General features: G+C 46.8%; 1 protein-coding gene across 2 annotated transcripts in view; it reads right to left on the minus strand.

Moving 5' to 3' along the window:
• LOC124048539 (cadherin-23-like) overlaps nucleotides 1–12,430 on the minus strand; it is a 548,925-nt gene that overhangs the window by 472,445 nt on the left and 64,050 nt on the right. For both annotated transcript variants that reach the window (XM_046369416.1, XM_046369417.1), the window contains exon 3: nucleotides 12,070–12,144. In XM_046369416.1, the coding sequence (XP_046225372.1) occupies nucleotides 12,070–12,144 (75 nt within the window). The remainder of the gene's footprint in view (nucleotides 1–12,069; nucleotides 12,145–12,430) is intronic.

Genomic DNA, 12,430 nt, shown 5'->3' on the forward strand with positions numbered 1-12,430 from the left:
TAGCCAGCTAGCAAACGTCCACCGTCTACCGAATAGCAGCACTGTAGAAACTATTACACTCAACTGAACGACTTGATTAGTGTAGTGTTAGCTAGCTACATAGTTGTCTTTGCTGTCTTCGTATCCAAGATAATTGTGTAGTTTAGAGCGTGTAGTCTTAGAGTGATTATCTTAATTTACCGAGGTTAGCTAGCCAGCTATTTGTCTTCCTTAACGTAGGAGACACTGCTAGCTAGCCAACAGCTAGCCAACGTCTACTGAATAGAACTTCCGCACTCAACAACCCGGTCGCATTCCGCTTCGCTCCACAGGTAGTATCACATTTTTCATTTCATTTCATTACAGCACAACGGTTTGATTTGTTTGATCGTAGCTAGCTACATAGCTAGCTACATAGCCGTCTGTGTATCAAAGATAATTGTGTAGTCTAGAGCGATTTTCTAGGTTAGCTAGCCAGCTATTGTCGTTCTTTTAACGCAACGTAACGTAATCAACACTGCTAGCTAGCCAGCTAGCCCCGAATAGCAGCACTGTAGAAACTACTACACTCAACGGAACGACTTGATTAGTGTAGTGTCAACAACGCAGCCACTGTCAGCTAGCCTACAAAGTCAACAACGCAGCCACTGCCAGCTAGCCTACTTCAGCAGTACTGTATCATTTTTAATAATTTTAGTCAATAAGATTCTTGCTACGTAAGCTTAACTTTCTGAACATTCGAGACGTGTAGTCCACTTGTCATTCCAATCTCCTTGCATTAGCGTAGCCTCTTCTGTAGCCTGTCAACTATGTGTCTGTCTATCCCTGTTCTCTCCTCTCTGCACAGACCATACAAACGCTCCACACCGCGTGGCCGCTGCCACCCTAATCTGGTGGTCCCAGCGCGCACGACCCACGTGGAGTTCCAGGTCTCCGGTAGCCTCTGGAACTGCCGATCTGCAGCCAACAAGGCAGAGTTCATCTCAGCCTATGCCTCCCTCCAGTCCCTCGACTTCTTGGCACTGACAGAAACATGGATCACCACAGATAACACTGCTACTCCTACTGCTCTCTCTTCGTCCGCCCACGTGTTCTCGCACACCCCGAGAGCTTCTGGTCAGCGGGGTGGTGGCATAGGGATCCTTATCTCTCCCATGTGGTCATTCTCTCTTTCTCCCCTTACCCATCTGTCTATCGCCTCCTTTGAATTTCATGCTGTCACAGTTACCAGCCCTTTCAAGCTTAACATCCTTATCATTTATCGCCCTCCAGGTCCCCTCGGAGAGTTCATCAATGAGCTTGATGCCTTGATAAGCTCCTTTCCTGAGGACGGCTCACCTCTCACAGTTCTGGGCGACTTTAACCTCCCCACGTCTACCTTTGACTCATTCCTCTCTGCCTCCTTCTTTCCACTCCTCTCCTCTTTTGACCTCACCCTCTCACCTTCCCCCCTACTCACAAGGCAGGCAATACGCTCGACCTCATCTTTACTAGATGCTGTTCTTCCACTAACCTCATTGCAACTCCCCTCCAAGTCTCCGACCACTACCTTGTATCCTTTTCCCTCTCGCTCTCATCCAACACTTCCCACACTGCCCCTACTCGGATGGTATCGCGCCGTCCCAACCTTCGCTCTCTCTCCCCGCTACTCTCTCCTCTTCCATCCTATCATCTCTTCCCTCTGCTCAAACCTTCTCCAACCTATCTCCTGATTCTGCCTCCTCAACCCTCCTCTCCTCCCTTTCTGCATCCTTTGACTCTCTATGTCCCCTATCTTCCAGGCCGGCTCGGTCCTCCCCTCCCGCTCCGTTGCTTGACGACTCAATGCGAGCTCACAGAACAGGGCTCCGGAAGGCCGAGCGGAAATGGAGGAAAACTCGCCTCCCTGCGGACCTGGCATCCTTTCACTCCCTCCTCTCTACATTTTCCTCCTCTGTCTCTGCTGCTAAAGCCACTTTCTACCACTCTAAATTCCAAGCATCTGCCTCTAACCCTAGGAAGCTCTTTGCCACATTCTCCTCCCTCCTGAATCCTCCTCCCCCTCCCCCCTCTCTGCAGATGACTTCGTCAACCATTTTGAAAAGAAGATCGACGACATCCGATCCTCGTTTGCTAAGTCAAACAACACCGCTGGTTCTGCTCACACTGCCCTACCCTGTGCTCTGACCTCTTTCTCCCCTCTCTCTCCAGATGAAATCTCGCGTCTTGTGACGGCCGGCCGCCCAACAACCTGCCCGCTCGACCCTATCCCCTCCTCTCTTCTCCAGACCATTTCCGGAGACCTTCTCCCTTACCTCACCTCGCTCATCAACTTATCCCTGACCGCTGGCTACGTCCCTTCCGTCTTCAAGAGAGCGAGAGTTGCACCCCTTCTGAAAAAACCTACACTCGATCCCTCCGATGTCAACAACTACAGACCAGTATCCCTTCTTTCTTTTCTCTCCAAAACTCTTGAACGTGCCGTCCTTGGTCAGCTCTCCCGCTATCTCTCTCAGAATGACCTTCTTGATCCAAATCAGTCAGGTTTCAAGACTAGTCATTCAACTGAGACTGCTCTTCTCTGTATCACGGAGGCGCTCCGCACCGCTAAAGCTAACTCTCTCTCCTCTGCTCTCATCCTTCTAGACCTATCGGCTGTCTTCGATACTGTGAACCATCAGATCCTCCTCTCCACCCTCTCCGAGTTGGGCATCTCCGGCGCGGCCCACGCTTGGATTGCGTCCTACCTGACAGGTCGCTCCTACCAGGTGGCGTGGCGAGAATCTGTCTCCTCACCACGCGCTCTCACCACTGGTGTCCCCCAGGGCTCTGTTCTAGGCCCTCTCCTATTCTCACTATACACCAAGTCACTTGGCTCTGTCATAACCTCACATGGTCTCTCCTATCATTGCTATGCAGACGACACACAATTAATCTTCTCCTTTCCCCCTTCTGATGACCAGGTGGCGAATCGCATCTCTGCATGTCTGGCAGACATATCAGTGTGGATGACGGATCACCACCTCAAGCTGAACTTCGGCAAGACGGAGCTGCTCTTCCTCCCGGGGAAGGACTGCCCGTTCCATGATCTCGCCATCACGGTTGACAACTCCATTGTGTCCTCCTCCCAGAGCGCTAAGAACCTTGGCGTGATCCTGGACAACAAACTGTCGTTCTCAACTAACATCAAGGCGGTGGCCCGTTCCTGTAGGTTCATGCTCTACAACATCCGCAGAGTACGACCCTGCCTCACACAGGAAGCGGCGCAGGTCCTAATCCAGGCACTTGTCATCTCCCGTCTGGATTACTGCAACTCGCTGTTGGCTGGGCTCCCTGCCTGTGCCATTAAACCCCTACAACTCATCCAGAACGCCGCAGCCCGTCTAGTGTTCAACCTTCCCAAGTTCTCTCACGTCACCCCGCTCCTCCGCTCTCTCCACTGGCTTCCAGTTGAAGCTCGCATCCGCTACAAGACCATGGTGCTTGCCTACGGAGCTGTGAGGGGAACGGCACCTCAGTACCTCCAGGCTCTGATCAGGCCCTACACCCAAATAAGGGCACTGCGTTCATCCACCTCTGGCCTGCTCGCCTCCCTACCACTGAGGAAGTACAGTTCCCGCTCAGCTCAGTCAAAACTGTTCGCTGCTCTGGCTCCCCAATGGTGGAACAAACTCCCTCACGACGCCAGGACAGCGGAGTCAATCACCACCTTCCGGAGACACCTGAAACCCCACCTCTTTAAGGAATACCTAGGATAGGATAAAGTAATCCTTCTCACCCCCTCCCCCCTTAAAATATTTAGATGCACTATTGTAAAGTGGTTGTTCCACTGGATGTCATAAGGTGAATGCACCAATTTGTAAGTCGCTCTGGATAAGAGCGTCTGCTAAATGACTTAAATGTAAATGTAAATGTAATGTACACATGTTCATTAAATACAATAGATGGCCTTAATCACCCCCCAGACACACCTGGAGAATCATTTAATGAAGTGGAGTCCTTTGTTAAGACATGTTTAGCTAGCTAAACAATAAACCGACAAAATCCCAACTCATACTACTACCAATAGTAAGACTGTCATAGCTGTAGTATGAATCTGCAGGTACCTTGCAAAAGTATTAATCTCCCTTGGTGTTGTTCCTATATTGTTGCATTACACCCTGTAATTTAAATTGATTTAATGTAATGGACATGCACAAAATAGTCCAAATTGGTGAAGTGAAATGAAATTTAAAAAATAAAAATGTTTTTAAAAAACAAGAAAAGTGGCGCGTGCATATGTATTCACCCCTTTGCTATGAAGCCCATAAATAAGATATGGTGAAACCAATTACCTTCAGAAGTCACATAATTAGTTAGATTGCACACAGGTGGACTTTAGTTAAGTGTCACAGGCCCCAGAGTCTGCAACACCACTAAGCAAGGGGCACCACCAAGCAAGTGGCACCAATACACCAAGGAGCTCTCCAAACTGCTCAGGGACAAAGTTGTGGAGAAATACAGATCAGGGTTCGGTTAAAAAAAAATCTGAAACTTTGAACATCCCACCGAGCACCATTAAATGCATTATTAAAAATGGAAAGAATATGGCACCTCAACAAACCTGTCAAGAGAGGGCCGCCCACCAAGACTCATGGACCAGGCAAGGAGGGCATTAACCAGACAGGCAACAAAGAGATCAAAGATAAGCCTGAAGGAGCTGCAAAGCTCCACAGCAGAGATTGTATATGTCCATAGAACCATTTTGACCATTTTAGAACAATTTTAACCCGTACACTCCACAGAGAGTGGCAAGAAAAGCCATTGCTTAAAGAAAAAAATAAGCTAACACATTTGGTGTTTGCCAAAAGGCATGTGGGAGACTCCCCAAACATTTGGAAGAAGGTACTCTGGTCAGATGAGACTAAAATTGAGCTTTTTGGCCATCAAGGAAAAGGCTATGTCTGGGGCAAACCCAACACTTTACATCACCCTGAGAACCTTATCCCAACAGTGAAGCATGGTGGTGGAAGCATCATGCTGTGGGGATGTTTTTCATCGGCAGAAACTGGAAAACTGGTCAGAATTGAAGGAATATGGATGGCGCTAATTACAGGGGAATTATTGAGGGAAACCTGTTTCAGTCTTCCAGAGATTTGAGACTGAGACGGAGGTTCCCCCTCCAGCAGGACAATGACCCTAAACATACTGCTAAAGCAACATGAGTGATATAAGAGGAAACATTTACATTTACATTTACATTTAAGTCATTTAGCAGACGCTCTTATCCAGAGCGACTTACAAATTGGTGCATTCACCTTATGACATCCAGTGGAACAGTCACTTTACAATAGTGCATCTAAATCTTAAAGGGGGGGGTGAGAGGGAATACTTATCCTATCCTAGGTATTCCTTAAAGAGGTGGGGTTTCAGGTGTCTCCGGAAGGTGGTGATTGACTCCGCTGTCCTGGCGTCGTGAGGGAGTTTGTTCCACCATTGGGGGGCCAGAGCAGCGAACAGTTTTGACTGGGCTGAGCGGGAGCTGTACTTCCTCAGTGGTAGGGAGGCGAGCAGGCCAGAGGTGGATGAACGCAGTGCCCTTGTTTGGGTGTAGAGCCTGATCAGAGCCTGGAGGTACTGAGGTGCCGTTCCCCTCACAGCTCCGTAGGCAAGCACCATGGTCTTGTAGCGGATGCGAGCTTCAACTGGAAGCCAGTGGAGAGAACGGAGGAGCGGGGTGACGTGAGAGAACTTGGGAAGGTTGAACACCAGACGGGCTGCGGCGTTCTGGATGAGTTGAAGGGGTTTAATGGCACAGGCAGGGAGCCCAGCCAACAGCGAGTTGCAGTAATCCAGACGGGAGATGACAAGTGCCTGGATTAGGACCTGCGCCGCTTCCTGTGTGAGGCAGGGTCGTACTCTGCGGATGTTGTAGAGCATGAACCTACAGGAACGGGCCACCGCCTTGATGTTAATTGAGAACGACAGGGTGTTTGTTGTCCAGGATCATGCCAAGGTTCTTAGAGCTCTGGGAGGAGGACACAATGGAGTTGTCAACCGTGATGGCGAGATCATGGAACGGGCAGTCCTTCCCCGGGAGGAAGAGCAGCTCCGTCTTGCCGAGATTCAGCTTGAGGTGGTGATCCGTCATCCACACTGATATGTCTGCCAGACATGCAGAGATGCGATTCGCCACCTGGTCATCAGAAGGGGGAAAAGGAGAAGATTAGTTGTGTGTCGTCTGCATAGCAATGATAGGAGAGACCATGTGAGGTTATGACAGAGCCAAGTGACTTGGTGTATAGCGAGAATAGGAGAGGGCCTAGAACAGAGCCCTGGGGGACACCAGTGGTGAGAGCGCGTGGTGGGGAGACAGATTCTCCCCACGCCACCTGGTAGGAGCGACCTGTCAGGTAGGACGCAATCCAAGCGTGGGCCGCGCCGGAGATGCCCAACTCGGAGAGGGTGGAGAGGAGGATCTGATGGTTCACAGTATCGAAGGCAGCCGATAGATCTAGAAGGATGAGAGCAGAGGAGAGAGAGTTAGCTTTAGCAGTGCGGAGCGCCTCCGTGATACAGAGGAGAGCAGTCTCAGTTGAATGACTAGTCTTGAAACCTGACTGATTTGGATCAAGAAGGTCATTCAGAGAGAGATAGCGGGAGAGCTGGCCAAGGACGGCACGTTCAAGAGTTTTGGAGAGAAAAGAAAGAAGGGATACTGGTCTGTAATTGTTGACATCGGAGGGATCGAGTGTAGGTTTTTTCAGAAGGGGTGCAACTCTCGCTCTCTTGAAGACGGAAGGGACGTAGCCAGCGGTCAGGGATGAGTTGATGAGCGAGGTGAGGTAAGGGAGAAGGTCTCCGGAAATGGTCTGGAGAAGAGGGGAGGGGATAGGGTCAAGCGGGCAGGTTGTTGGGCGGCCGGCCGTCACAAGACGCGAGATTTCATCTGGAGAGAGAGGGGAGAAAGAGGACAGAGCACAGGGTAGGGCAGTGTGAGCAGAACCAGCGGTGTCGTTTGACTTAGCAAACGAGGATCGGATGTCGTCGACCTTCTTTTCAAAATGGTTGACAAAGTCGTCTGCAGAGAGGGAGGGGGAGGGATTCAGGAGGGAGGAGAAGGTGGCAAAGAGCTTCCTAGGGTTAGAGGCAGATGCTTGGAATTTAGCGTGGTAGAAAGTGGCTTTAGCAGCAGAGGCAGAGGAGGAAAATGTAGAGAGGAGGGAGTGAAAGGATGCCAGGTCCGCAGGGAGGCGAGTTTTCCTCCATTTCCGCTCGGCTGCCCGGAGCCCTGTTCTGTGAGCTCGCAATGAGTCATCGAGCCACGGAGCGGGAGGGGAGGACTGAGCCGGCCTGGAGGATAGGGGACATAGAGAGTCAAAGGATGCAGAGAGGGTGGAGAGGAGGGTTGAGGAGGCAGAATCAGGAGATAGGTTGGAGAAGGTTTGAGCGGTGGGAAGAGATGATAGGATGGAAGAGGAGAGAGTAGCGGGGGAGAGAGAGCGAAGGTTGGGACGGCGCGATACCATCCGAGTAGGGGCAGTGTGGGAGGTGTTGGATGAGAGCGAGAGGGAAAAGGATACAAGGTAGTGGTCGGAGACTTGGAGGGGAGTTGCAATGAGGTTAGTGGAAGAACAGCATCTAGTAAAGATGAGGTCGAGCATATTGCCTGCCTTGTGAGTAGGGGGGGAAGGTGAGAGGGTGAGGTCAAAAGAGGAGAGGAGTGGAAAGAAGGAGGCAGAGAGGAATGAGTCAAAGGTAGACGTGGGGAGGTTAAAGTCACCCAGAACTGTGAGAGGTGAGCCGTCCTCAGGAAAGGAGCTTATCAAGGCATCAAGCTCATTGATGAACTCTCCGAGGGAACCTGGAGGGCGATAAATGATAAGGATGTTAAGCTTGAAAGGGCTGGTAACTGTGACAGCATGGAATTCAAAGGAGGCGATAGACAGATGGGTAAGGGGAGAAAGAGAGAATGACCACTTGGGAGAGATGAGGATCCAGGTGCCACCACCCCGCTGACCAGAAGCTCTCGGGGTGTGCGAGAACACGTGGGCGGACGAAGAGAGAGCAGTAGGAGTAGCAGTGTTGTCTGTGGTGATCCATGTTTCCGTTAGTGCCAAGAAGTCGAGGGACTGGAGGGAGGCATAGGCTGAGATGAACTCTGCCTTGTTGACCGCAGATCGGCAGTTCCAGAGGCTACCGGAGACCTGGAACTCCACGTGGGTCGTGCGCGCTGGGACCACCAGATTAGGGTGGCCGCGGCCACGCGGTGTGGAGCGTTTGTATGGTCTGTGCAGAGAGGAGAGAACAGGGATAAACAGACACATAGTTGACAGGCTACAGAAGAGGCTACGCTAATGCAAAGGAGATTGGAATGACAAGTGGACTACACGTCTCGAATGTTCAGAAAGTTAAGCTACGTAGCAAGAATCTTATTGACTAAAATGATTAAAATGATACAGTACTGCTGTTGACACTACACTAATCAAGTCGTTCCGTTGAGTGTAATAGTTTCTGCAGTGCTGCTATTCGGGGGCTAGCTGGCTAGCTAGTAGTGTTGTTTACGTTACGTTGCGTTAAAAGAACGACAATAGCTGGCTAGCTAACCTAGAAAATCGCTCTAGACTACACAATTATCTTTGATACAAAGACGGCTATGTAGCTAGCTATGTAGCTAGCTACGATCAAACAAATCAAACCGTTGTACTGTAATGAAATTAAATGAAAATGTGATACTACCTGTGAATGCGACCGGGTTGTTGAGTTCTATTCAGTAGACGTTGGCTAGCGTTGGCTAGCTGTTGGCTAGCTAGCAGAGTCTCCTACGTTAAGGATGACAAATAGCTGGCTAGCTAACCTCGGTAAATTAAGATAATCTCTCTAAGACTACACACTCTAAACCTAAACAACACAATTATCTTGGAACGAAGACAGCAAAGACAGCTATGTAGCTAGCTAACACTACACTAATCAAGTCGTTCAGTTGAGTGTAATAGTTTTTCCAGTGCAGCTAATCAGTGGACGTTAGCTAGCTGGCTAGTGAAGACTACGTTAGGACGGCGAAATACAATAATTACGCAATTTTCTTTGATACAAAGACGGCTATGTAGCTAGCTGAAAAGAAATTGCTAAGATTAGACAAATCAAACCGTTGTGCTATAATGAAATATAATGAAATGTAATAAAAAATGTAATAAAATGTAATGCCGCTACCTGCGGGAGCGAAGTGCGATGCGACCACTCGCTCCAAACCGGAAGCTTGGAATGGCCTCGTCAAAGCCCAGACCTCAATCCAATTGAGAATCTGTGGTTTTACTTAAAGATTGCTATGCACCAGCGGAACCAATCCAACATGAAGGAGCTGGAGCAGTTTTTCCTTGAAGAATGGGCAAAAATCTCAGTGGCTAGATGTGCCACGCTGATAGAGACATACCCCAAGAGACTTGCAGCTGTAATTGCTGAAAAAGGTGGCTCTACAAAGTATTGACTTTGGGGGGGGGGGGGGTGAATTAATGCACGCTCAAATTCTGTTTTTGTTATATTTCTTGTTCGTTTCACAATAAAAAAATATTTTGTATCTTAAAAGTGGTAGGCATGTTGTGTAAATCAAATGATATAAACACCCCCCCCCCCCAAAAAATTGATTTTAATTCCAGGTTGTAAGGAAACAAAATAGGAAAAATGCCAAGAGTGTGAATACTTTCGCAAGCTATTGTAGCTGAAGAGCTAACCAACTACATTCAATGTTAGCTAGCTAACATTAGGCTTTAACATTTCTGGCGCAAGCGTTCTGCTAGAGACCCACCTCGACAGCATCCGGTGAAATTTCAGAGCGCCAAATTCAAAATACAGAAATAGTCATAATAAACATCCATAAAAAATACAATCACTGTACATTGGATTAAAGTTGAATTTATTGTTAATCCAGCCGCTTTGTCAGATTTCAAAAAGGCTTTACGGCGAAAGCATACCATGTGATTATCTGAGGACAGTGCCCTGCTTACAAAAGCATACAAACATTTTACAACCAAAATAGCGAGAATAGCGATAAAATGTATCATTTACCTTTGAAGATCTTCATATGGTTGCAGTCACAAGAGTCTCAGCTACACAATAAATGCTTGTTTTGTTCTATAAAGTCCCTGTATATATCCCAAAAACTCAGTTTTGTTGACGTGTGTTGTTCAGTTATACACTGGCTCAAAGGCGGCCAAAAGATGCAGATGAATACATCCTAATAGTACCGGTAAAGTTCATCGAAACATGTCAAACGATGTTTATAATTAATCCTCAGGTTGTCAATTATCTAAATATTCGGACAACCTGACAATAGCGTATTGAATAGAAAGGAAAAACAACGAAGACCGTGCACTCGTTCATGTGCAAAACCAGCAGGAAACAAGCTTGAAACAATGTCTAAAGACTGTTGACATCTAGTGGAAGCCATAGGCTTCAACTGCAATCTGGGTCCTAACCCATTAGATACTCTATAGGCATCCAATTGAAAATAATCATAAAAAATCCCACTTCCCGGGTTGGATTTTCCTCAGGTTTTCACATGCCATATCAGTTCTATTACACTCACCAGACATTATTTTAACAGTTCTGGAAACTGTGTTTCTATCCAAACCTACCAATCTATCCAAATCTACCAATTGCATGCATATCCTAGCTTCTGGGCCTGAGTAACAGGCAGTTTACATTGAGCACGTTCTCATCCCGACGTCAAAACCCTTCCCCAAGCCATTAGAAGTTTTAACTAGCAATGCAAATATTTTCTGATCTGAATAATGTTATCACACAGATCATAAATGTAATGTTTGCTAGCGATGCAGCAATCTAACGGTCACTAGCTAGCTAACAGTACGCTTTAACTTTCAATTAAAATTACTTTGACAAAATTAGGAATGTATGATATCTGAAAATATAGCTAGACTTTTACCCGTATACATGAATAAACGCTAGCGTCCCATCTGGCCAACATCCAGTGAGGTTGAAGAGCGCCAAATTAAATTACAGAAATGCTAATTATAAAAATTCAGAAAACAAAACATATTTTACATATGTTTAAAGATTCACTTCTTGTTAAACCAACCATAGTGTCATATTTATAAAATGCTTTTCGGCGAAAGCATACCTAGCCCAGAACATAGCCCAGTTGACAAATTATTACAAACAGTAACCAGCCAAGCAGAAAACTCAGAAGTAGAGATACAATTATTCCCTTATCTTTGATGATCTTCATATGGTGGCAATCAGAAGACATTCATTTACTCAATAAATGTTCCTTTTGTTCGATGAAGTCTCTTTATATCCAAAAATCTCAGTTTTGTTAGCGCGTTTTCTTCAGTAACCCACAGGCTCAAACTCAGTCAAAACAATCAGACATAAAATCCTAATTGTATCCAGAAAGTTCATAGAAACATGTCAAACGATGTTTATATTCCATTCTCAGGTTGTTTTTTAGCCTAAATGATCTATAATATTTCAAACGGACAATGATGTTGTCAATATAAAAGGTAGACAAGAAATGCACATGCGCCTGAAAAAGCTCTGAGACACGTTAGGGTCCACTCGTTCAGACTGTCTTACTCCCTCAGTCTTACTCCCTCATTTATAAGAATACAAGCCTGAAACGATTTCTAAAGACTGTTGAAATCTGGTGGAAGGCATAGGAACTGCAAGTGTAGTCCTAAGTCAATGGATACTGTAATGGCATTGAATAGAAAACTACAAAACCAACAAAAAAATACTTCCTGAATGGATTTTCGCAGGTTTTCGCCTGCTAAATCAGTTATGTTATACTCACAGACACTATTTTAACAGTTTTGGAAATGTTAGTGTTTTCTATCCAAATCTATCAGTTATATGCATATCATATCTACCAATTTCTAAGTCGCTCTGGATAAGAGCGTCTGCTAAATGACTTAAATGTAAATGTAAATATCTTCTGGGCCAGAGTAGCAGGCCGTTTAATTTGGGCATACTTTTCATCCAAAATTCTGAATGCTGCCTCCCTACCCTAGAGAGGTTAATGTTCTATATTGCTCTGGTCCTCCATATCTCCGTAAATGAAAACTGGACCGTCTGCTGACACACAAATCAAATATGGTCACACACACTAAGACTCACCGACTGGTGTGTTCTCGTAGATGAGAAGATAGGAGTGGAAAAAGTAGTTTTGGAAGCGTGGAGGCTGGTTGGAGGCTGTGGAAGAGGAGAGAAAGAGAGAAGAGTGGGATTAGGTTAGGCACTATAGGGTCTTGTGATATCCCTATACAGAAATAATAAATGTTTAAGTACCTGGAGGCATAGGCATACACTGCAGGAATACGGATATGTGTGTGTGCGTGCATGCGTACATCTATGATTTTAACAAAGCAAATTTGAGAACAAGGCTACCTAAATTCTGTCAACATGTCGATTGCGGCACTCATGCGGACAATACACTGGCCGCTACTTTAACTTCCGCGATGCATACAAGGCCCTCCCC

Source organism: Oncorhynchus gorbuscha, linkage group LG11, assembly GCF_021184085.1.
Source record: "Oncorhynchus gorbuscha isolate QuinsamMale2020 ecotype Even-year linkage group LG11, OgorEven_v1.0, whole genome shotgun sequence".
Lineage (NCBI taxonomy): Eukaryota > Metazoa > Chordata > Actinopteri > Salmoniformes > Salmonidae > Oncorhynchus > Oncorhynchus gorbuscha.